Here is a 26,742-nt window from a genome sequence, read left to right as displayed (position 1 = left end):
TGTGATTCCCCAGTGAGGAATCCATCTGAGGGAAGGTATAGAGTCTCCTGTGTGTCCCTGTGTGAGTCCCCAGTGAGGGATCCATCTGAGGAAAGGTAAAGAGTCTCCTGTGTGTGTCCCTGTGTGAGTCCCCAGTGAGGGATCCATCTGAGGGAAGGTATAGAGTCTCCTGTGTGTGTCCCTGTGTGAGTCCCCAGTGAGGGATCCATCTGAGGGAAGGTATAGAGACTCCTGTGTGTGTCCCTGTGTGATTCCCCAGTGAGGAATCCATCTGAGGGAAGGTATAGAGTCTCCTGTGTGTCCCTGTGTGAGTCCCCAGTGAGGGATCCATCTGAGGGAAGGTATAGAGTCTCCTGTGTGTGTCCCTGTGTGAATCCCCAGTGAGGGATCCATCTGAGGGAAGGTATAGAGTCTCCTGTGTGTGTCCCTGTGTGAGTCCCCAGTGAGGGATTCATCTGAGGGAAGGTATAGGGTCTCCTGTGTGTGTCCCTGTGTGAGTCCCCAGTGAGGGATCCATCTGAGGGAAGGTATAGGGTCTCCTGTGTGTGTCCCTGTGTGAGTCCCCAGTGAGGGATCCATCTGAGGGAAGGTATAGAGTCTCCTGTGTGTGTCCCTGTGTGAGTCCCCAGTGAGGGATCCATCTGAGGGAAGGTATAGAGGCTCCTGTGTGTGTCCCCTGTGTGAGTCCCCAGTGAGGGATCCATCTGAGGGAAGGTATAGAGTCTCCTGTGTGTGCCCCTGTGTGAGTCCCCAGTGAGAGATCCATCTGAGGGAAGGTATAGAGTCTCCTGTGTGTGTCCCTGTGTGAGTCCCCAGTGAGGGATCCATCTGAGGGAAGGTATAGAGTCTCCTGTGTGTGTCCCTGTGTGAGTCCCCAGTGAGGGATCCATCTGAGGGAAGGTATAGGGTCTCCTGTGTGTGTCCCTGTGTGAGTCCCCAGTGAGGGATAAATTTGAGGGAAGGAATAGAGTCTCCTGTGTGTGTCCCTGTGTGAGTCCCCAGTGAAGGATCCATCTGAGGGAAGGTATAGAGTCTCCTGTGTGTGTCCCTGTGTGAGTCCCCAGTGAGGGATCCATCTGAGGGAAGGTATAGAGTCTCCTGTGTGTGTCCCTGTATGAGTCCCCAGTGAGGGATAAATTTGAGGGAAGGAATAGAGTCTCCTGTGTGTGTCCCTGTGTGAGGACAGGTGTTTCTCAGGGCTATGTGGGAGCAACTGCCTATTCCAAAGGGAGAGGTACTTTGGGGCAGGTAGCGCTACCTGGGGAAAGAGCTCTGGGGAAGGGACTTTGCCAGGACTGAACTGGGAAAGGGTATTGCCTCCAGGAGGGGAGTGTGAGTCCCCAGAGAGACTGAGCCAGTAGTGGCTAAACCCACACAGGTTTCCAAAGCAGGGTTATTATTTTTTTTAAACAATTTATTGAAGTTTTGCAATAAACATGTAGGATGAATAATGACAAATTATTTAAATATAGGTTTTACAACAATAGTCACATTCGACAGTTTGTCCTTCAAAAAGATAAGAAATGAAGAAAATTGAATGCTTACAGAGAAACAAAATAAGTAATTTAAAGAGAGAAAAACAAAACAAAAACAAATTAAATAACTTTGCCCAGTGGATAAACTATAAAAAGAAAAGAAAAGTTTCCTAGAGAGCAAAATCAAGGATAATTTTGCTTATATGTTCGTGAATTATTGAAATAAATCTATATATGCTGCATTTTATAAATCTGACCCTTATTACTTATATCTATAGCATTAAAGAAAAATGACCATGTATTTTTAAAAGGAATCCTGGGTTTAGGTTCACTTGTTTTTGCTTTGATGGCTTCTCGCATAGGCGGGATTATTACTGTTTGCATGTTATAATTATTTTACCTTTATACCCAGTTATATAAAGTTGATATTTGCTGCAAACTGTGTGTGATTATTTCCTAGTGGAAATCCCCTTGAGGTGTGCTCCTTAGTGTCCAATAGGGGGAGGCACTGCGCTAAAATCCCAGTTCCCAGTACCTTTCACTATCTGCAAATGGGACAAAATTTCCTGTTTAATCAAGTATACAGCCCAAAATAAGTGAGTGTGCCAAGAAAGGGTTACACTTAGGTTGTCCTAAAAAAAAAATATATTGTTTTCCCAGGTAAATTAAAAGTACCCTCTAGGAAAGTCCCTAAAGTAAAAGAGCGCAAAATGTTCAAAATTGGTCTGGTGATACAAGTTCCGCTTTGACCAGATCAGCTGGCATTTAAAGGGTTAAAGCAGTGGGCTCCACCATCTTACTTATGTAGGGATCCCCAAATTTTGGCCCCTTAGGTGGGTTCCAGTTTAGACAGGCACTAGAGGGTGACCCTATGGGATTTGGACACCTAAAGATGGTCCTGTAAGATTATGTGGGAGTTTCCCTGCAGTTCAGGCAGCAACCACTGGGTGGTGTGTTGGGATATAAAAGGGGATGATTCCTATGATCTGTAAGTTTTAGTCCTGGGACCTCCCTCTATGAAGAGGTTACCAACAGGCTCGTGTTCTAGTTTAGGAGATATGGTTATAGGTTGCTCTAGGAGTGAAAGGCAGGATAGAGTAGAGCGGGCAGAGATCACCCCAAAAGGAGTAAGAGGGGTTAAGACTCCCCAGCAATCCATCGCTGGAGTTCAGGGATGTAGTGTCTAGTTAGGTGAAGCAAGTAGCCACCAGGGAGATTCCTAATTGAAGGGTGCTCAGGTGAGAGTACCGGGGTGAGTCCTTGTGGAGGGTCAGCCTGGCGGAAGTACCGGGGAGAGCCCTAAGAGGGTCTCCTGGCAAGATTGCCAGGGGGAGCTCCTAGATAGGATTACTTGGCGGGAGTACCGTGGGTAGCCCTAAGAGAGAGGTTCTCTAAGAGTGAAGTAAAGGAGAGTGTACCCTGAAGTGTATATGTAACCTACCCTGGAAGTCCTGCCTGCACTCAATAAAGCAAGTTAATTTGGTTCACTATCACAGCCAGTGTCTTGTCTCTTCCTACAGAGTGGATCCTTAACTGCCTGGTAAGCAGCTAACCAAAAGGAGGGGAGAGGTACCGGGAGTTGCACGAAGCCCCTGTCCAATGAGGACAGTACAGAGTTTCCCAGGGAGGGGTGTTACAGTTCTACATGTTCCTACCCTGGGTGGAGGCACGCCAGTAATAATGTACCTGTTACCCCATAGTAAGCAGGGACACAGGGCTCCTGTTAGCGCCAAAAGCATACATTTGTATGGTAAAAGTAGCAGCACCATCTGAAGTGGGCTACACTTCCTACATTTCCCAATCCCAGATAATGTATGATTATTCCGCCTTTTTGTGTTATTCTGTAGGAGCTGCAGCCAGACCGGTGCTTTCCTTCTCCCCAAACTGGGCCCCAATACTCACTGGTGATTCTGTAACTCTGACCTGTAACGGGGCCCGTCCTGCACAAGGGAATGAGAGATATACCTGGTACCGAGACAGTAACCCAATACCTGGAGTGGAACAGCAGAACTATACTATCCAGAGGGCCGAGATAGAACACCGTGGGAGGTACCAGTGCCAGATCGGTACCAGTGAGAGAAGTGCTGCCCTCCAGCTGACCGTTAGTGAGGGTGAGTTACCCACCCCAGCTCTGAGAGTGCCCAGAAATGATAAGGAATGTGATGCTACATAAAAATGTCCCAATTCCCCATTTATTTCTCTATAGTTTCCTTCTCTTTATTGCACCAACCTCCCATCTGTATATCTATTTACCCAGTACAGCTGCCAGTTAGTGAGGGTGAGTTACCCACCCCAGCTCTGAGAGTGCCCAGAAATGATAAGGAATGTGATGCTACATAGAAATGTCCCAATTCCCCATTTATTTCCCTATAGTTTCCTTCTCTTTATTGCACCAACCTCCCATCTGTATATCTATTTACCCAGTACAGCTGCCAGTTAGTGAGGGTGAGTTACCCACCCCAGCTCTGAGAGTGCCCAGAAATGATAAGGAATGTGATGCTACATAGAAATGTCCCAATTCCCCATTTATTTCCCTATAGTTTCCTTCTCTTTATTGCACCAACCTCCCATCTGTATATCTATCTACCAGCTATTACCAGCTAAATAACATGCCAATAGCTGCTGCTGGGGCTACTTGTCATCATATTAAGTGCTGGAGCCCTTAGGAGAGGAAAATTGTACCCACAGGACCCATTTACAGACCAGTTGCCCCAGTAACAGGCACAAGCTGCAACAGTCAAGCAGAAGGTCCTGAGTGCAGAGTACTGAGATGAAGGTAGTCCTGTATGTAACAAGAAACAAAGTTAAAAATCACCCGGGCCCAAAATGTCTCTTCAGATGTTACAAGTGCCATTGACTGATGGTGGGTTGGCCCTGCCCAACTTTGAAAAATACTTCCTTGCCAGCCAGTTGGTGTATGTACACTGGTGGACAGTCCCGAGGTTAGACAACCGAGCATTAGTATTAGAGGCCGTCATTGTGGGATCCTTAGAGGCACTAGCTAAACTACCCTACAGGGGCATTTCTCCGTATTATCAAACAACACCTCCTATAAAAACAGTAGTAGAGTCCTTTCAGAGGGCACTTAAAATAGCGTGAAATAAACAACCTGTCTGGTCAAAATGGACACCTATATGGGGCATCAAGTATCTATTACACTTCCAAATAGTGCCTGAAGTTGCCAAGTGGGCAGCCACTGGAAGAAAAACACTAGGAGACATTACTGAGGGAGGGGGGAGTGTAAACAATTGAATGCATTTCAAGCCGGATTTCAACTTCCAGCGAACATGTTATTTCAGTATCTACAATTAAAGCATGCTTTCCAGTCCCAATTCCCCACAAGGCCACTAATAATTACAGAAACTACACTGGAGAGATATCTCAGCTCTACGTACATGTACATTGTAATAAAGCAAACAAACACCCCCCAACAACATAAGGTTAAACAACAATGGTGTGAAGACATACCAGACCTAGAGGAAGAGATGTGGAAAGATTCTTTAGAACAGGTACCCCAAATAACCATCTCCAGTAGAGATAGATATGTACAGATTAAGTTCCTGAATAGAGTGTATCTTACCCCACAAAGAGTGGCTAGAATATACCCTGGGGCCTCTGATCTATGCCCTAAATGTCTTAATGAGGTGGGGACCTTTTACCATGTCTTTTGGGAATGCCCAGTAATAAAGGGATTTTGGCGAGAGGTGCTTAGCTACGCTGAGTCAGCACTGGCACTTCCTAATATTTTGTCACCCAGTCTATGTTTACTAGGCATACTGGACACCCTACAATTGAGCCCTCCAGCTAGATTATGCTACTTACAACTGCTATATTATGCCAAAAAGGCATTGTTATTACACTGGAAATCCACAGGACCACCCTCGCTGAACTTCTGGAAAAAGCTTATTGATGACTCTTTACCAAAACAGAAACTAGTGTATCAAGACAAATTCAAGGCCATATGCGGGTATGGCTTTTGGCAAACGCACCACCTTAACTGACTTTGAATAGTCAGCAAAAAAGACACTGGGTTTTTCTTTTTTTTTTCTTTCTTGGCTTTGTACAAATAGTTACATAGTTACATAGTTACATAGGGTTGAAAAAAGACCAGTGTCCATCAAGTTCAACCCATCCAAGTAAACCCAGCACACCTAACCCACACCTAACAATCTATACACTCACATACATACACTATATATACAACCACTAGTACTAACTGTAGATATTAGTATCACAATAGCCTTGGATATTCTGATTGATCAAGAACTCATCCAGGCCCCTCTTAAAGGCATTAACAGAATCTGCCATTACCCCATCACTAGGAAGGGCATTCCATAACCTCACTGCCCTCACCGTGAAAAACCACCTACGCTGCTTCAAATGGAAGCTCCTTTCCTCTAATCTAAAGGGGTGACCTCTGGTGCGCTGATTGTTTTTATGGGAAAAAAGAACATCCCCCAACTGCCTATAATCCCCTCTAATGTACTTGTACAGAGTAATCATGTCCCCTCGCAAGCGCCTCTTTTCCAGAGAAAACAACCCCAACCTCGACAGTCTAACCTCATAGTTAAAATCTTCCATCTCCTTAACCAGTTTAGTTGCACATCTCTGCACTCTCTCCAGCTCATTAATATCCTTCTTAAGGACTGGAGCCCAAAACTGCACTGCATACTCAAGGTGAGGCCTTACCAGGGACCTATAAAGGGGCAAAATTATGTTCTCATCCCTTGAGTCAATGCCCTTTTTTATACAAGACAGCACTTTATTTGCTTTAGTAGCCACAGAATGACACTGCCTGGCATTAGACAACTTGTTATCAACAAAAACCCCTAGATCCTTCTCCATTAAGGAAACCCCCAACACACTACCATTCAGTAGATAGTAAATGTAATCCTTTGATTTCACACACCTCCATTTCCCTCCTCCTCCTCTTCTTCTGACTCCTCTTGATCTTTTCTTCTTGTTTTTCCTTAAAGGGACTGTTCCCTTATGTTGGTAAAATTTAAAAATGCAAAATAAAATCTTTAAAAAATAAAAATCACCCGGGTGTGCCACAAAAATAAAGACCAATTGCAAATTTTCTCAGAATATATCTATATCATACTAATTTGAAAGTGAACTACTAACTACTAAACTGAAATTGAAATAGCTGTCACTATATAAATAAATGATGATGAGGAGGATGACAAGATAGAAGACAGGGCAGGTATCAGAGTGCAGAGCCTTAGGGGCCCATTTATCAAAGTACGATCGCTTCTGAATTTCGTACTGTGCAAAATTTTTGCGACTTTTTTGTACTTTGCGACAAAAGTCGTGACAAAATGTGCGACAAAATTGTATTTGTTGCGCCAAGTAGGAAAGTTTCGGATTCATTCAAGCTTCAGTATGGTGACTTTCCTTGGGCCGGGTTGGAGCTGCAGAGTGCCATTGAGCCCTATGTGTGACTTTCCTTGGGCCGGGTTGGAGCTGCAGAGTGCCATTGAGCCCTATGGGAGACTTTCCTTGGGCCAGGTTGGAGCTGCAGAGTGCCATTGAGCCCTATGGGAGACTTTCCTTGGGCCGGGTTGGAGCTGCAGAGTGCCATTGAGCCCTATGGGAGACTTTCCTTGGGCCGGGTTGGAGCTGCAGAGTGCCATTGAGCCCTATGGGAGACTTTCCTTGGGCCGGGTTGGAGCTGCAGAGTGCCATTGAGCCCTATGGGAGACTTTCCTTGGGCCGGGTTGGAGCTGCACAGTGCCATTGAGCCCTATGGGAGACTTTCCTTGGGCCGGGTTGGAGCTGCAGAGTGCCATTGAGCCCTATGGGAGACTTTCCTTGGGCCGGGTTGGAGCTGCAGAGTGCCATTGAGCCCTATGGGAGACTTTCCTTGGGCCGGGTTGGAGCTGCAGAGTGCCATTGAGCCCTATGGGAGACTTTCCTTGGGCTGGGTTGGAGCTGCAGAGTGCCATTGAGCCCTATGGGAGACTTTCCTTGGGCCGGGTTTGAGCTGCAGAGTGCCATTGAGCCCTATGGGAGACTTTCCTTGGGCCAGGTTGGAGCTGCAGAGTGCCATTGAGCCCTATGGGAGACTTTCCTTGGGCCAGGTTGGAGCTGCAGAGTGCCATTGAGCCCTATGGGAGACTTTCCTTGGGCTGGGTTGGAGCTGCAGAGTGCCATTGAGCCCTATGGGAGACTTTCCTTGGGCCGGGTTGGAGCTGCAGAGTGCCATTGAGCCCTATGGGAGACTTTCCTTGGGCCAGGTTGGAGCTGCAGAGTGCCATTGAGCCCTATGGGAGACTTTCCTTGGGCTGGGTTGGAGCTGCAGAGTGCCATTGAGCCCTATGGGAGACTTTCCTTGGGCCGGGTTGGAGCTGCAGAGTGCCATTGAGCCCTATGGGAGGCATTCCTTGGGCCGGGTTGGAGCTGCAGAGTGCCATTGAGCCCTATGGGAGACTTTCCTTGGGCCGGGTTGGAGCTGCAGAGTGCCATTGAGCCCTATGGGAGGCTTCCAAAATCATGCACTGAAGGAGCAAAGTCAGAAAGGTTTTCCCACCATTTACAAATGGTTGGATATGAAAATTTTGTGATTTTCCATATTATCGTTACTAATACAAATTTTTCATAAGCATTTTCGTGACATTTGCGATCATCAGAAATTATCGTATCTAATCCAAATTTTACCCATTTCAGGATTCAAACTTGTACTTTGATGAATCAGCCCCATAATGTTGCCAAAGGGGTTTAACAAAGTGTTTTCTTTGATGTCAGTTTTCACTACATGCTCCCCTAATTGTAGAAAACAGGAGGCACTAGTTGCATTTTCTGCAGATTATATTCAATTTCGTAGTAGAGACACTGCAGGCATTATCCTAATTTCAGTAACTTTCAAACAGCAACCCCTCCCTATGTTGTAGGGTTACTTTTTAAACCACGGATTTTTCAAGCGTTCACCGAAATACGCCAGTATTTGCGCAGCAAGCTATTCCTATGTATACACAAGGGCAGCTGCCAGACCTAGCGTAAATACGCAGCGTTTTTTACTATTTCGCACTATTAGCACCATGGAAACGGGATTTGCTACGTCACCAGTACTAGGCTGAAAAACGCCATAGTCAGGGGCTGTGTGGCTTGTGCGGTGTTTTTAGGCTGAGAAAAAATGCAGCGTAAAAATGCCATGTGTGGCATCAGCCTAAAGGTGTGAGTGTCCGCTCATTCATTATATAGTTATATTAATCAGCTGTGTATGTTTTGTTTGTTAAACAGTTAAAAAGTGTTATTAGAAAAATTATGTTCCCTTTATTTCAGATAAAGTCATCCTACAGGCGCCCCCTGGTGCCCATGAGGGGGAGGAGCTGACTCTCAGATGTTACACTCGCCCTGAATATAAAACAACAAACACAACAGTTTTTTACAAGAACAAATTAACCATTCGGCCCCTGGGCTCAGACTCCCTTGTGCTTGGGGGGGCACAGACCCACATGTCGGGGCCATACAGCTGCCAAACAAAGTTATATATTAAGTCTGTAGGTGTCACTAATAAATACTCATCTCCTGAGGAACATCTTTCAGTCACAGGTAAATATAAATCTGTTTTATTAGTAATTGGTTTTAGGTTATGGTTTCAGCAATGCCTTGCATGGTACATTATAAAATATGAGCACATAAAGTGGTATCAACAAAGGGGTCCAGGAAGGGCAAGAATGGAGGCTCACATGTAAGGTTCACACCAATCCAGAGTTTGGATGGGTATTAGTAGTATAAGTAGTATAAGGGACATTGCTTGTGGGATCCACAACAGATACTTCCTTCTCCTTAAAGGGATACTGTCATGATATTTATGGGGTACAATTTATTTCTAAAAGACACTGTTTACATAGCAAATAATTCACTCATTTAATATTTTATTTTTGAACCAACAAATGTATTTGTAGCTGTAATATTGGTGTGTAGGCGCCATCTCAGTACATTGTGCCTGAGTCTGAGCTTTCAGCCGGCGCTACACATTAGAACTGCTTTCAGCTAACCTATTGTTTCTCCTACTCCCATGTAACTGGAGGAGTCCCAAGCCGGACTTGGATTTCTTACTATTGAGTGCTATTCTGGTACCTACTGGGAGCTGCTATCTTGCTCCCTTCCCATTGTTCTGCTGATCGGCTGCTGGGGGTGGGGGGGGGATATCACTCCAACTTGCAGCACAGCAGTAAAGTGAGAGTGAAGTTTCTCAGAGCACAGGTCATATGTCTGTGGCACCCTGGGAAATTAAGAATATGGCTAGCCCCAGAAGCCCTATTAACTGATGCATTTTGAAAATAATTTGTGTTGCCATGACAGTATTCCTAAGAGTTTATTCAAACACAGGAGTTACCATTTCAGCATAAAAAACACAAATCTATCACACATTGGATGAGTTCCCTCACTAAACTGGGCCCCTTATAGACTACCCAGCAAAAAACCCTATAAATGTTTGGGGTCACCCAAGTACTCCAAAAATCCTATGAGAAAATTGCTCAGCATCCTGGCTTTCCTCAGTCTCTTAGATGCTTGGACAAAGGGTCCTTCTGCTCCTTGCAGTGGCAGATAAGACCCCCAGCCCCTCTGGGAGTTCCTCACACACACAGGCAGCACCCCCAGCCCCTCTGGGAGTTCCTCACACAGACAGGCAGCACCCCAGCCCCTCTGGGAGTTCCTAACACAGACAGGCAGCCCCCCAGCCCCTCTGGGAGTTCCTCACAAAGACAGGCAGCACCCCCAGCCCCTCTGGGAGTTCCTCACACAGACAAGCAGCACCCCCAGCCCCTCTGGGAGTTCCTCACATAGGCAGGCAGCCCCCCCAGCCCCTCTGGGAGTTCCTCACACACACAGGCAGCGCCCCAGCCCCTCTGGGAGTTCCTCACACAGACAGGCAGCCCCCCAGCCCCTCTGGGAGTTCCTCACATAGACAGGCAGCCCCCCCAGCCCCTCTGGGAGTTCCTCACATAGACAGGCAGCCCCCCCAGCCCCTCTGGGAGTTCCTCACACACACAGGCAGCCCCCCAGCCCCTCTGGGAGTTCCTCACATAGACAGGCAGCCCCCCCAGCCCCTCTGGGAGTTCCTCACACACACAGGCAGCCCCCCAGCCCCTCTGGGAGTTCCTCACACAGACAGGCAGCCCCCCAGCCCCTCTGGGAGTTCCTCACATAGACAGGCAGCCCCCCCAGCCCCACTGGGAGTTCCTCACACAGACAGGCAGCCCCCCAGCCCCTCTGGGAGTTCCTCACACAGACAGGCAGCCCCCCAGCCCCTCTGGGAGTTCCTCACATAGACAGGCAGCCCCCCCAGCCCCTCTGGGAGTTCCTCACACACACAGGCAGCCCCCCAGCCCCTCTGGGAGTTCCTCACACAGACAGGCAGCCCCCCAGCCCCTCTGGGAGTTCCTCACATAGACAGGCAGCCCCCCCAGCCCCACTGGGAGTTCCTCACATAGACAGGCAGCCCCCCCAGCCCCTCTGGGAGTTCCTCACACAGACAGGCAGCACCCCCAGCCCCTCTGGGAGTTCCTCACATAGACAGGCAGCCCCCCAGCCCCTCTGGGAGTTCCTCACACAGACAGGCAGCCCCCCCAGCCCCTCTGGGAGTTCCTCACACAGACAGGCAGCCCCCCAGCCCCTCTGGGAGTTCCTCACACACACAGGCAGCACCCCCAGCCCCTCTGGGAGTTCCTCACACAGACAGGCAGCCCCCCCAGCCCCTCTGGGAGTTCCTCACACAGGCAGCCCCCCAGCCCCTCTGGGAGTTCCTCACACACACAGGCAGCACCCCCAGCCCCTCTGGGAGTTCCTTACATAGACAGGTGTCATGCTGAGCGGGTCAGATGAGATCACCACCCACAAGCACCTCACACTAGCTGGCAGCTTACCCGAGGGTGAAACAGGAAGCATAGCAGTGGAGAGAGGCTGGAAGCCCAAGTAGCATAGTAATGAAGCAGTAGGCAGAAGAATAGTCAAACGAGTCCGGGTCATGGCAGGCAGCAAGGATTCACAGATGAGGGTCAGGCAAGAAGGTAAAATCAGCAGGTCAATAGGATACAGGATGCTAGGTGCAAGAGAGCTTGATTACCGAGCATTGTTGCCTATTTAAAGGGTTTGCATTTGGCGGCAAAACGTAACGTGCATCAAATAGTCTCGCACACAAATTGTCGCATGCAAGAATAGTCACGAGCAGGAATAGGCGCTCGCACGAATTGTCTCACGCGTAGCGACTTCATCTCGCATATGTCCCGTCTGGCTTTGTGCGTTCCTCCCAGATCCATCGCACTCACTGTGGGTGATAGCCCATACATGACCCCCCCATTAAGAGCGGTCTCCAGACACGGACTTTGGTTCTATGCTGATGTTTACGGTGAAAATCCTGTAATAGTTTAGGAGCATGTAGGTTACATGCCGTCTCCCAGGAATTTTCTTCTGGACTGTAGCCCCTCCATTTAACCAAATATTGGTGCTGTCTTCCTCTGAGTCTGTAATCGAGGATGTCCTCCACTTTGAATTCTTCCTGGCCATCAACCTTAATGGGTGGTGGTGGAGTAGGAACTCGTCCAACAAAATAATTAGCAGATACTGGTTTTAATAAGGCAGCATGAAAAACTGGATGTACTCGCCAAGAGTTGGGAAGTTTCAACTGGAAGGCCACAGGATTAATTTGCTTGAGAATTTCAAAAGGGCCAAGGAAACAGTGACCAAGTTTTCTTGTGGGACATGATAACTTAAAATTTGCAGAAGAAAGCCATACCTTTAGAGTCAGGATGTCTGTGCCTCTTTCTATCAGCATGTACTTTGAAATTATGTTGGACCTCTTCGATAGCTTCCTGAAGAATCCTGAAATTCTCCTTTAAAAATACCAATCGATCCTTTACAGCAGGAACCAAAATTTCATTAAAAGAAGAAGGAAAAAGGCAGGATGTATTCCATAATTGGCAAAAAAAGGAGATTGCTGAATAGAATAATTGAAATTGTAATTATAAGCAAATTCTGCAAGGGGCAATAAGGAAACCCAATCATCTTGACAAAAGGAAATAAAGCATCTTAAATATTAAGATTGGTCCTCCCTGTCTGTCCATTGGACTGAGGATGGAAAGGTGAGAGGTTGGCGGATGGAGGAGAGAGATACTTTAATTTGCAAAGCCTGGCATAAGGATCTCCAAAATTGAGATGTGAATTGGGTTCCTCTATCACAGATTATTTCATCAGGCACCCCATGAAGTCTAACTATTTCCTTAATGAAATGTTCAGCAGCACAAGCAGCAGAAGGAAGCTTAGGGAGGGGAATAAAGTGAGCCATTTTGGTTAAACGATCCACAATGATAAAAATACTGGTCTGTCCAGAGAATGGAGGTAGGTCTGAAATAAAATCCATGGAAATGGAAAGCAAAGGTCTAGAAGGAACTGAGAGAGGGAGAAGTGAGCCCAAGACATCACACAGACAGACACAGGATTTTGTATAATTAACGCAGTCAGAGGTTAGTTTTAGCCACCAAAAAAGTCTCTTGGCTAGTATGATGGTCTTCTTAATCCCAGGATGACCAGCCAATTTCAAGTCATGAACAGTATGAAGCATGTCTAGATGAAGATTCTCAGGCACAAAGATTTTCTCCTTAAAAAAAAGTCCATCCTTGGGCATTAGATCCAAGCCTGGAGAAATAGAAACGGAGGCTTGTTTAATTTGATCAATCAAGGAACACTGAATATACATAACGTTTTGTGGGAGAAGAACAGTCTCAGGCTCTGTGAAAGCAGTTTCCTTAGAGGAATGCATCCTGGAGAGAGCATCAGCCTTTGAGTTCTAAGAGCCAGGATGGTAGGTAAGGTGAACGTTGAATCGCATGAAGAAAAGCGCCCATCGAGCCTGTTGGGGCCTAAGTCTCTTAGCCACATGGAGATATTCTAAATTTTTATGATCTATATAGATTAAGATGGGATAAGGACTGTCTTCTAGTAGATATCGCCATTCCTCCAAAGCAAGTTTGATGGCTAAAAGTTCTCTATCCGCTAGATCATAATTTTGCTTGGATTTATTCATTTTCAGGGAAAAATAGGCTACTGGATGAAGGGCTCCAGATGTGGGGTCCCTTTGTGAAAGAATAGCTCCCACTGCAGATTCTGAAGCATCAACTTCGAGAATAAAAGATTTAGTTGGATCTGGGTGGAGAAGAATCAGAGCTGAGGTAAACAGGGCTTTCAAAGTTTTAAAAGCTGCATGTGCCTGAGGTGTCCAAAAAAACTTAGTATTAAGGCTGATCAGTTGTGTGAAGGGAAGGATAATTTGTGAAAAGTTTTTAATAAATTTCCTATAGAAGTTTGCAAACTCAATGAATCGTTGGACATCCCTCCTAGAAGTAGGAACTGGCCAAGTCAGAATGGCTGAAATCTTATTTTGATCCATTAGAAGAGATGACGAATCCAAGAAACTCAATAGAGGTCTTGTCAAATTCACATTTTTCAAATTTAACAAATAACTGATGTGATCGGTGTCGGGAAAAGATCTTCTTCATATGTAGTCGGTGTTCTGCCAGGGAGTTGGAGAATATCATATAAATAAATAATAACAAAGATGTCCAAATAATCTCTGAAGACATCATTGACAAAGTGTTGGAATGTTGCTGGAGTGTTACAAAAACTGAAAGGCATGACTAAATATTCAAAATGTCCATACCTAGTATGCAAGGCCATCTTCTATTCGTTCCCTTCTCTTATTCTAACCAGATTATAGGCTCCTTTGAGATCAAGTTTAGAAAAAACCTTTGCCTCCCTGAGTCTTTGAAATAGTTCTGGGATTAAAGGTAGAGGGTATCTGTTCTTAACCGTGATAGTATTAAGATTATGGTAGTCAATGCAGGGTCTTAGTGTGTGATCCCTGCTCCAGCAGGTGAAGTAGATGGGCAGATAAAACCCATAGCTAGGTTTTCTTCCAAGTAACCACGTAGCGCCTTTAACTCAGGTTCTGCTAGCGGAGAGATTCGCCCAAAAGGTATTTGGGATCCAGGGAGAAGATCAATTGGAAATCATATTTCTGATGAGGAGGTAAAGAACAGCCCCTTTCTTGTCAAAGACATCTACAAAGTCATAGTATTCAGGAGGCAAGCTAGGAAATTTCTCAGAAAGTCTCTCCGTAGAGACACAGCAAACCTTTTGAGGTCAGCTCTACAGGGACTGGGAGTCAGATTCATAAACCAATTTTTAGGCCTCACCCATTTGATGGTGTCACTAGGGAGTGGACAGAGTGGCTTGAACAGTTTGAACTCACTGCTACTATTAATGGCTGGGATGAAGCTGCCCGGCTTCAGGTACTTAACCTTATGCTACAAGGGAAAGCCAGACAAGTGTTCCAAGGCTTTAATACTGACATAAAAGGGAACTACCAGCTGCCAAAGGCTGCTTTAAAGCAAGATTTTGATCCAGACTTGGGGATAGAATGGCACCACCAAAATTTTCTTAATAAAAAGCGAGAACCAGGTGAAATTGTTGCAGCATTTGGATATAAACTGCAGAAACTGGCAGTTAAAGCTTTTCCTCATGCTACACCAGAGATGCACAACTCACTGGCCCTTGACCAGTTCCTCTAGCATTAAGTGAATAAAGAATTACGCATGCAGCTGAGACTGTCAAAACCAAAAACATTATCAGCTGCAATACAAAATGCAATTGAGCTAAAAATTCTGCAAAAAATTGAGTCAGGAACCTCAGCAGTAAGTAACAAATTCTCCCCAAGTACTGCTCAGCCTGTCATGGGCCCCTCTAAGTGTGATGTCATGGAAGCTATTGACCACTTAAGTTGTGAAGTCTCAGAATTGAAAGGTCTATCAGGAAATAAAAGATTTAATAGACCTATAGATTGGCCTGACAGAGGTTACAATAGAAGTAACACAAAATGCTGGAAATGTGAGAGATTTGGCAATACTAAAAATGAATGTAAAGCACAAAAGACCACACAATCCCCAAGGTCAGTAGCTTATTTCCAGCCTTCTGGGGCTTATAATAGCAATAAACCTGAAAGAGGTACTCAAGCTGTAGGGTGCAGTTACTTTCTACCTATCCACAAAGGAGACATACCATGTGACCTTTTAATTGACTGTGGTGCGCAAGTTTCCATTATCCACAAGTGAGTTTGGGACCAAATTAACTCCAAAAACCCTCAAACAATGCAAACTTAACGGTTGCTAATGGTGGAACCATGCATGTAATTAGAAATGGAAAACAGTTGTAACAATTCAAAATTTGCACCTTGCAGTTGAATTTGTTGTTGCAAAGGATGCACTTCAAGATGCCCTGGCTGGTACTGATTTTTTACAACAGTATGCTGGAACTATTAACCTAACTGACAGATCTTGTACACTGTTTGGCTGAAAGTTTTCCCTGATATCTTCAGATGATGGGGCTCAAATTCAACATGTGGTGGTTGATAAAAACACAGTTATACCACCCAGAAGTGAAGTTATTATTCCTGGAAAAGTGTAAGGCCAGCAATACTCTGGGAAGGAGGTTTTCCTAGAACCTGTCTATAATGACAAATCAGAGCTCATTATTGGGTGGTCTCTTGGCTGTAGTCAACATTGTCAAGTCCCTGTATGGGTGGCAAATGTAACTTCGGAGCCTCAGGTTATGTATTCTGGTACCTTGTTGGGCATTCTGCACCATAATATTGCTGTGGCCCCTTCAAACCTTATTACCACTTTAAAGAGTCCGAATGTACAGACTACCGGCTTTAACTCTAGCCACAACAATCACTGAATCTGGACACCAGACCAGCTAAAGAACAAACGTGGACTTGACAATAGAGGGCTAGACAATTTCCAAATACAAAATGCTATTAATCTCTTAATGCAATATGAATGTGTTTTCAGTTCTGGAGACAATGACTTGGGATGCACTACAGCTGAACATCATCACACTGACACAAGGCAGACCCCTCCCATCCATATGGGCTCATCAAAGGATCCCTGATCATCAAAAAACTTTGATGATCAGCTTCATGATCTTTTTTCCTGTGGATTGGTATCACCATCCTCTAGTCCATGGGCAGCACCAGTTGTATTAGTCAAAAAGAAAGATGGTGAGGTAAGACTTTGTGTGGAATACAAGAAGCTTAATGATATCACTGTCAAAGATGTTTATCGACTACCACAAATCGATGATACCCTTGATCTTTTGTCAAATGCCAGGTGGTTTTCTACCCTAGATCTTACAAGTGGATACTGGCAAGTGGAGGTGCACCCTGCTGACAGACACAAAACAGCATTTGTTACTAGTCATGGACTGTTTGAATTTCATGTCAAGCCATTTGGGCTCTGCAATGCCCAAAGTACCTTTCAGAGATTGATGGACATTGTACTGGCTGATTTGCAAGGGACTGCTTGCCTTGTTTACCTGGATGACATTATTGTGATTGGCAGAACATTGGATGAACACCTGCAGAGATTGTCCTGCGTGTTGCAAAAATTAAAGGAAGCTAACCTGAAAGTGAAGCCATACAAGTGCAAATTATTCTGTGAAAAGGTCGGCTATCTGGGACATGTTATTTCATCAGCAGGTGTGGAGCCAGACCCAGAAAAAGTCATCAAGATAACCCAATGGCCTGTTCCACAAAATATCAAGAAACTATGCAGTTTCTTAGGGCTGGCCTCCTATTACAGGAAATTTAGTGAGGGATTTGAACATATTGCTGACCCCCTGCACAAATTAGCTGAGAAAGGTGCAAAGTTCATATGGAGCAAGGCCTGTGGAGATGCATTTTTGGAATTAAAACGATGCTTATTGTCTGCTCCAATTATGGCCTACCCAGACCCACAGTTGCTTTTTATATTGGACACTGATGCTAGTGAAACAGGAATTGGTGCTGTGTTGTCTCAAATACAAGACGGTCATGAAAGAGTAATCTCTTATGCAAGCAGAGCGCTGACCAAACCTGAACGGAAGTATGCAACAACTCGTAAAGTATTGCTAGCTGTTGTTATATTTACCCGCTACTATAGACATTACCTACTAGGAAGACATTTCACTGTCAGGACTGATCATAACTCTCTAAAAATGGCTCGATATTTCATAAACATGTCAAAGCATGATGTAAAGCCTGTACTATATGTGGGGCTCGTAAAAATGAAAAGAAAACTGCTAGGGCACCAATGGTATCTTCACAAACAGATCGTCCTTTGCAAAGGGTTGCCCTTGATATATTGGGACCCCTACCAGAAACCCACAAGGGTAACAAATACATCCTAGTGATTGGTGATTATTTCTCAAAATGGGCTGAAGTTTTCCCTCTCCCAGACCAGGAGGACCAGAAGCTAAAACTGTTACAAAAACATTAGTGGAGGACTTTATACGTCATTACTGAATACCAAGGTCTCTCCATACAGATCAGGGCAGGAATTTTGAATCAAAAGTCTTTAAGGACACGTGTTCTATGTTAGGCATACACAAAACAAGAACTACCCCTTATCATCCACAGTCAGATGGATTTGTGGAGTGTTTCAACTGCACACTCCTTATTATGTTGTCTTGTAATGTTTGGGAGAGAGGTATGTTTGCCTGTAGACCTTGTTAATGGAGGGGATGTAGATGAAAAATTTACTAGCCCTACCAGTTATGTAAGTGAAGTTGCAAGAAGGTTGGCAGGTATAAGAAATATGGTTAAATATCATCAAGCTAAAGCTACTGGAAAGCAGAAATAGTACTATGACTTAAAAATAACTATCACCATAAATTCAGCAAGTGTGTTATTTCTACTTTGTACCAGGCTGTTAAAGGAACCCATACCTTGCCCAGCTACCCAGAAGGTAACATAATTTGGTACAGTATTTTATTGAGAGATTGTCTTGGGGATTTCCTATCTATTAATGCATTACACATAGGGGCTGATTTACTAAGACACGATTTCGAATCCGAATTGGAAAAATTCCGATTGGAAACGAACATTTTGCGACTTTTTCGTATTTTTTGCGATTTTTTTCGGCGTCTTTACGTTTTTTGCGTAAAAACGCGAGTTTTTCGGCGTCTTTACGATTTTTGCGTAAAAACACGAGTTTTTCGTAGCCATTACGAAAGTTGCGCAAAGTCGCGATTTTTTCGTAGCGTTAACACTTGCGCGCAAAGTCGCGCCTTTTTCGTAGCGTTAAAACTTAAAAGGCGCGACGTTTCGAGCAAGTTTTAACGCTACGAAAAAATCGCGACTTTGCGCAACTTTCGTAATGGCTACGAAAAACTCGCGTTTTTACGCAAAAATCGTAAAGACGCCGAAAAAACTCGCGTTTTTACGCAAAAATCGTAAAGACACCGAAAAACTCGCGTTTTTACGCAAAAATCGTAAAGACGCCGAAAAAAATCGCAAAATTACCGATCATTACGAAAAAAACGCAATCGGATGCATTCGGCCCGTTCGTGGGTTAGTAAATGTGCCCCATAGACTCCATCATCCATAACCTAGATTCCAGTTGCATTTGAATGCCTCCTATGGCTTGGAGATCCACCTTGAGTTCAGCTAAATCTGTCTTGTGAGTGTTCTGTATCATTTGAGCTACCACATTGAGACCAGTTTTGGTGATAAGATTGGCCAGAATCGAACATATACCAGTCGAAAGCAATGCGGAGCTAAATCTAGAGGCCGTGGAGTCTGTTGGACTGTGTCTTGAAGCCTCCGTCATCTTGGGATCCTTCAAAAAGGGTGTATGCTTCGGTTTCTTATCCAGGTATTTGGTAATATCGCATTGACTGGAGCATGGACTGGAGCATTAGATAGTTGTTTTTTGCCAGTTTTGCCAATTTGGGGGTGCTTGTAGTTGTTGAGGCAGGTATTAATCAGTGCAGAGGCCGGAAGCCCTTACAACACACGTCCTCTCAGCAACACATCACACCACCCTCCAAATATAATTTTAATGTCTCCTTTTTTCTTATCTCTCTGCCCTTAGCCTCACATTATTTTCTTTGTATATCTCCTCCACTGACCCTTGCTACCCCATATTTAGCCTTCTCTTTATCATCTTTTTCTATATGATACACTATAATCCACTGCCAAATTCTATTTTTTTAATAATATTATATTTCTCACTATCCTAATCTTCCTTTCCCAGCCATTCTCTTTTTCTGTTGTAACAGCTAATGAACAGGACTCTCTTTACCTACTATGTACCAGTCTGTATTTGTATATATTCTGTATGTTTCATGTATATTCTGTTCTCCTATTGTACAGCACTCTGGAATATGTTGGTACTTTATACATATTATTATTTATAAATCACAAACATATTCTGCACCACTGTACAGTAAGTGGGCTTTCACACGGAACTTACTAAATTGCATACAAAGCAACCAATACAAGGGGTATCTCTAACTTTACGTTTAAGTCATGTTTCAGATATTCTTTATCCTTTCCAGAGCTGTTCAGTTCCCCACAAATAAAAGTGAGGCCAGATCAGGTGACAGAAGGAGATCACATGACCATAACATGTGACACAAAGCTCAGCCCACACAGAGAGACTACAGAGCTGCAGTTTGCTTTCTACAGAAATGGGCACAATGTGCAGGGATTCAACTCATCCAACCAATATGGAGTCCCCTCAGCTCAGCTGGAGGATTCTGGGAAATATACCTGTGAGGTACAAACTCCAACCGGTAGTGTGAGGAAGAGGAGCTACCTGGCTTATATTCAAATACAGGGTGAGTATTTTGCCATTTATTAGAATACAGACAAAATGCAGATGGCAATTAAATCCTATTTAAGTTGATTTTTTTTCATTTAGAATGATATAACACAGGCTTAATAAGTTGGTATTGCATTTGAAAATTGTCACAATCCTACTGTATTGGCATTGGCCTTTTGTGTTCGTTGGCCTTGCACCTGCTATTATTTCATACCTCCCATATCATTCAATTGGAATTTGCATGCAGTTCTGTACTTTGTTTCCTTCAGACAGAAAACACTGTATTTTCCACCTTTACTTGTCCTCAACCCTGCCAGGTGAAGGACAACTCCCTGCAAAGCAGGTTTCCCTGTAACTCACACAGGATGGGCCCTTGCTGTAAAGTGGAGGAAAGACTGTAATTGAACTCTCAGGTTGAATAAGTCAGTTGGGAAGCAGTGGTTTTTAAACAATAAAAGGAACTCACTTCATTAACAGCCCCTAATCTCTCCCACTATTTATCCAGCAGCATTTCTGGGGATTCTGCCACCTGAAGCAACCGCCTCCCTCACCCACTCTATGCTTACCTCTTCAGTGTCAGAGCAGGTTCAAGGGGGGACCGCATCACTAGTTTCTGCACTAGCAGAGTCTAATGTCCTTTTTAAAAATGAAAATTTGGCTCTTAGTTATGAGGGGAAGCTTTTTGCCTTCCCTGGAAAATGGATGCCCAGTGCCACCCGAGGTAATGTTTTCACCTTGCTTTATGGCAGAAGTGGCCCTGTATATATCAAACAGCTTACTATAACCTGCATCTACTACTCAACAGGTATTACCTCAGCACTGTGCTGCCTTCAGAGGTTTCTCAAAAGTTATGGCAGTTCTTCCACCGGGAATTTGCTTTCATGTTACACCAGATTTCCCAAATTTTGCAGATATCAAACAATCTTTTAAATCTATTGTTTAGGGATATTTCCCCTTATTAAGTTGACTTGTCTCCATGATTTTTTTGTTGAAGCTCAGCTAATACCACGTTTCTCACCTACTTCAGGCAGGCGATAATTATAGAAAAGTACAGTAAATGAGCTTTTGGTAATAAAATATGGACTTTGCAGTGTTATTTATTCAAGTCTGTGTTTCCCCCAGAGTGACGCAGCCGCCAGTTTGCAGGGAAATGGGCATTTTCGGTACAGTAATTTTCTGCAAGTATTGGCATGTATGGCTAACATGGCGTGCGTTTATTCGCATGACTATTTATATATGCGGTTACAAGTGATGAAATGTTTCGCCAGGCATGGATACGCAGAGAATTTTTGGACGTGCGGCAAATTTTTTCGCGACAAATTTTTTCATGCGTTTCGCAAAACAATCCGCCAATGGCAAAATGCATGAAAAAAATTCGCCGCAGAAAAATACGCTGCACATCCAAAAATTGACACAGGCGTCAAAAAATAATAGTCGCGGGCAAAAAATTTTTTGCCCGCACAACATTTTTGCCGTTTTGGAAATTTTTCGCCGTTTTGCGGATCTTTCGAAAGATTTGTGAAAGATAACCAGAACAGATTCGCTCATCACTAGCGGCTACAATTTATAAGCAGCTACTATTTAAATGCTACCATTTATATGCTACCATTTATATACTACTATTTATATGCGGCGACAATTTATACGCTACTTATATGCGGCGACTATACGCGTACCTTATTTAGCGCATGTACCGTCAAATACTGCATGAAAATAGTCTTCGCGAGTTAAGTAATGCATGCAGTATGCTTATAGTGGATCATGTGTTAAGACGCGAAAATTTAGACGCAATAAAAAATTTTCCGCATGCTATAAATAGCGCATGTTTTAATGCACTTTAGTGAATCAGCCCTAACATCTTCAAAAAGAAGCAGAGGTGATATCTACCCATGGATGCATGGTTGGGTGATGTTTAACGGGCGCCTAATAGATAAAAAAGAGTCCACTGTTGAAAGGCTACAGAATGCAATACAGCAGAAGATGCCAACAGGAGATAAGGATTCTATCATTCTGTAACAGTCCAGCCATGCACAGATACATTGAAAGCCATCGCTGCCTATATTGTGGTTACATAGGAGGCACAAGCCAGATGGGTAATGTGGTTGGCGATGCCCTTTGTAAGAAGCTGCTTGAATTGCACCAGTGTTAGCAGTCAGAAAGTTTCTGAGGTAATAGTCTTTGCAACTGGGGCTTATAATTGAACTACAACTTCCATAAGGTGAACATCTCCTTTAATAATGGTGTTCTCCTCCCACTTTATTGTGGAATATGTTTATGCATTATAAATACTTGTTAATAGTCTACAATATTATATTAATGTTGCTGTTCACTACCCCACAAATAAAAGTGAGGCCAGATCAGGTGACAGAAGGAGATCACGTGACCATAACATGTGACGCAGAGCTCAGCCCACACAGAGGGACTACAGAGCTGGACAATGTTGTTACATTAAGGGGCTGATTTACTAAGACACGAATTCAAATCCGAATTGGAAAAATTCCAATTGGAAAACGAACATTTTGCGACTTTTTCGTATTTTTTGCGAATTTTTTTGTCGCCTTTACGACTTTTCGGAAATTGTCGCAACTTTTTCATAACCATTATGACTTGCGCGAAAAAATGCGAGTCTTTCATAGCCATTACGATTTGCGCAAAAAAACGTGAGTTTTTCGTAGCCATTACGATTCGCTCGTATCTTGTCGCGACTTTTTCGTATTGAGCGCTCGTAAGCGGCGGGCGAAACTTTCAGACTTAGCATGATTTTGGAAGCCTCCCATAGGTCTCAATGGCACCCTGCAGCTCCAACCTGGCCCAAGGAAAGTCTCCCATAGGGCTCAATGGCACTCTGCAGCTCCAACCCGGCCCAAGGAAAGTCTCCCATAGGGCTCAATGGCACTCTGCAGCTCCAACCTGGCCCAAGGAAAGTCTCCCATAGGGCTCAATGGCACTCTGCAGCTCCAACCCGGCCCAAGGAAAGTCTCCCATAGGGCTCAATGGCACTCTGCAGCTCCAACCCGGCCCAAGGAAAGTCTCCCATAGGGCTCAATGGCACTCTGCAGCTCCAACCTGGCCCAAGGAAAGTCTCCCATAGGGCTCAATGGCACTCTGCATCTCCAACCCGGCCCAAGGAAAGTCTCCCATAGGGCTCAATGGCACTCTGCAGCTCCAACCTGGCCCAAGGAAAGTCTCCCATAGGGCTCAATGGCACTCTGCAGCTCCAACCTGGCCCAAGGAAAGCCTCCCATAGGGCTCAATGGCACTCTTCAGCTCCAACCTGGCCCAAGGAGAGTCTCCCATAGGGCTCAATGGCACTCTGCAGCTCCAACCCGGCCCAAGGAAAGTCTCCCATAGGGCTCAATGGCACTCTGCAGCTCCAACCTGTCCCAAGGAAAGTCTCCCATAGGGCTCAATGGCACTCTGCAGCTCCAACCTGGCCCAAGGAAAGTCTCCCATAGGGCTCAATGGCACTCTGCAGCTCCAACCTGTCCCAAGGAAAGTCTCCCATAGGGCTCAATGGCACTCTGCAGCTCCAACCCGGCCCAAGGAAAGTCTCCCATAGGACTCAATGGCACTCTGCAGCTCCAACCTGTCCCAAGGAAAGTCTCCCATAGGGCTCAATGGCACTCTGCAGCTCCAACCCGGCCCAAGGAAAGTCTCCCATAGGGCTCAATGGCACTCTGCAGCTCCAACCTGGCCCAAGGAAAGTCTCCCATAGGGCTCAATGGCACTCTGCAGCTCCAACCTGTCCCAAGGAAAGTCTCCCATAGGGCTCAATGGCACTCTGCAGCTCCAACCCGGCCCAAGGAAAGTCTCCCATAGGACTCAATGGCACTCTGCAGCTCCAACCTGTCCCAAGGAAAGTCTCCCATAGGGCTCAATGGCACTCTACAGCTCCAACCCGGCCCAAGGAAAGCCTCCCATAGGGCTCAATGGCACTCTGCACCTCCAACCCGGCCCAAGGAAAGTCTCCCATAGGGCTCAATGGCACTCTGCAGCTCCAACCTGGCCCAAGGGAAGTCTCCCATAGGGCTCAATGGCACTCTGCAGCTCCAACCCGGCCCAAGGAAAGTCTCCCATAGGGCTCAATGGCACTCTGCAGCTCCAACCTGGCCCAAGGGAAGTCTCCCATAGGGCTCAATGGCACTCTGCAGCTCCAACCCGGCCCAAGGAAAGTCTCCCATAGGGCTCAATGGCACTCTGCACCTCCAACCCGGCCCAAGGAAAGTCTCCCATAGGGCTCAATGGCACTCTGCAGCTCCAACCTGGCCCAAGGAAAGTCTCCCATAGGGCTCAATGGCACTCTGCAGCTCCAACCTGGCCCAAGGGAAGTCTCCCATAGGGCTCAATGGCACTCTGCAGCTCCAACCCGGCCCAAGGAAAGTCTCCCATAGGGCTCAATGGCACTCTGCAGCTCCAACCCGACCCAAGAAAAGTCACCATACTGAAGCTTGAATGAATCCGAATGTTTTGTACTCGGCGCGAAAGCTGCGAAAAAGTCGCGACTTTTCGCGCAAGTTTTAACGCTACGAAAAAAATCGCAACATTTTGCGCAACTTTCGGAATGGCTACGAAAAAGGCGCGACAATTTTCCGAAAAATCGCAAAATAACGATCATTACGAAAAAAACGCAATCGGACGCTTTCAGCCCATTCGTGGGTTAGTAAATGTGCCCCTTAGTGATGAGTAAATCTGTGAGTAGAGAGGCACATATCCAGGTACAGGGTGAGCGTGATCGATTTAACTGCTAGTAATTATGTCTGTTCTACCGATTCAGAGTTCCCTTATATACACTGCATCCTGTGCTCTGCAAATGTATAAAGGGGTTATTTGGAAAGAGTTGCCAAATCAGCCCCACTATAAATATTCAGTAGTTATACAGTACTTAAAGGGAAACTACACCCCCAGAATGAATACGTAACCAACAGACAGTTTATATTATGTTAAGTGGCCTATTAAAGAATCTCCCCAAACTGGAATATATATATCAGTAAATATTGCCCTTTTACATCCTTTCCCTTGAGCCGCCATTTAGTGATGGGCTGTGTGCTCCCTCAGAGATCAGCTAACAGGAAGTGATGCAGCTCTAACTGTAACAGGAAGTAGTGTGGGAGCAAAAGGCAGAACTCTGCCCATTCATTGGCTGATGGGGCCTAGCATGTATGTGTGCCTTGGCTTGTTTGTGTGCACTGTGACTCCTATGATCCCAGGGGGCGGCCCTTAGTACTTAAAATGGCAGTTTCCTATTTAGGATTACCCAATGGCACATACTGCTAATGTATATTTTTATGAAAATGGTTTATTTAGATGAAGCAGGGTTTTACATATGAGCTGTTTATGCAATATATTTTTTATAGAGACCTATGTTGTAGTGTTCATTTATATGAAAAACCCTGATTATATAAAATAATTTTTTGCTCTCATCACTATGGGGCACTAACAAGCGCTATTTATAGCATGCATTAAAAATTTTATCACTTCTTATTTTTTGAGACTTAACGCACGATTCACTAAAAGGACACGTGTCAAAATTTAGATGTGATGCTGTTTGCGTTATTTAACTTGCGATGAGTGGTTTCGTGCGCTAATTTACGCAGCGCGTGCTAACTGACACCGCATGCGAAAAAATCCATGCCACATTAGCCATATACATATTAGCGCACACTATTACGCATGTAACCATTACTTTCGTAAAACTACTGTACTGAAAATGCCCATTTCCCTGCAAACTGGCGGCTGCATCACTCTGGGGCCAACACAGACTGAATAAATCCCACTGCAAAGTCCTTATTGTGTTGCCAAAAGCTCATTAACTGTACTTTTCTATAATTACCGCCTGCCCCAAGTAGGGGTTAATTTTCAGACAGACTAATGCAATATTTAGCGCGTCTAACGCTTCATATGTGTTTGTGAATCATGCCTGAAAACCATTTGTTATTTTGAATGCTTTAGAAGAAAATACCTGTTAAACTTGGCTTCTGGTCATTTGAACAAAGGCAATACAGCGATGCCGGGGTATCAGGGGATGCATCAACTATGCGGCGATCGATTGATCGAGCCTAGCCTGACTCCTTCCTATCCCCTGATACCCTGGCATCACCGTATCACCTTTGTAGAGGGTAGAATAGATTTTTTAGTTAAAAATTTTTAGTGTTACATGCGAAAATTCATTGATAAATCGGTACTTAATTAGTGTGTCTATTTTAACGAAAAAAAACATGTTATGAGTTAAGGCACTTTAGTGAATCAACCCCTATGTCTTTTGTATCATATAAATCCATCCTCAACTGAATTAATTTTATTTCCAGAGCTGTTCAGTTCCCCACAAATAAAAGTGAGGCCAGATCAGGTGATAGAAGGAGATCACATGACCATAACATGTGACACAGAGCTCAGCCCACACAGAGAGACTACAGAGCTGCAGTTTGCTTTCTACAGAAATGGGCACAATGTGCAGGGATTCAGTTTATCCAACCAATATGGAGTCCCCTCAGCTCAGCTGGAGGATTCTGGGAATTATACCTGTGAGGTACAAACTCCAACCGGCAGTGTGAGGAAGGGGAGTGCCATGGCGCATATCCACATACAGGGTGAGCAGGAATGAATGAAAAATTACTTAGATTGGT

At 44.9% G+C, this 26,742-nt stretch overlaps 1 protein-coding gene across 1 annotated transcript in view; it reads left to right on the top strand.

Annotated features, from left to right (window-relative positions):
• The first annotated feature begins 3,741 nt into the window (after nt 1–3,741).
• The window catches only part of LOC108648274 (Fc receptor-like protein 4), a 98,540-nt gene continuing 75,539 nt past the window's right edge, over nt 3,742–26,742 (top strand). The window contains exons 1-4 of the mRNA XM_031891166.1: nt 3,742–3,753; nt 8,760–9,029; nt 19,854–20,135; nt 26,425–26,706. Of these exons, the coding sequence (XP_031747026.1) occupies nt 8,933–9,029; nt 19,854–20,135; nt 26,425–26,706 (661 nt within the window). The 5' untranslated portion in view covers nt 3,742–3,753; nt 8,760–8,932. The remainder of the gene's footprint in view (nt 3,754–8,759; nt 9,030–19,853; nt 20,136–26,424; nt 26,707–26,742) is intronic.

Source organism: Xenopus tropicalis, chromosome 8, assembly GCF_000004195.4.
Source record: "Xenopus tropicalis strain Nigerian chromosome 8, UCB_Xtro_10.0, whole genome shotgun sequence".
Taxonomy (NCBI): domain Eukaryota; kingdom Metazoa; phylum Chordata; class Amphibia; order Anura; family Pipidae; genus Xenopus; species Xenopus tropicalis.
The sequence above is the reverse complement of the archived record's forward strand: the minus strand, read 5'-3'. Positions and strand labels throughout refer to the sequence as shown.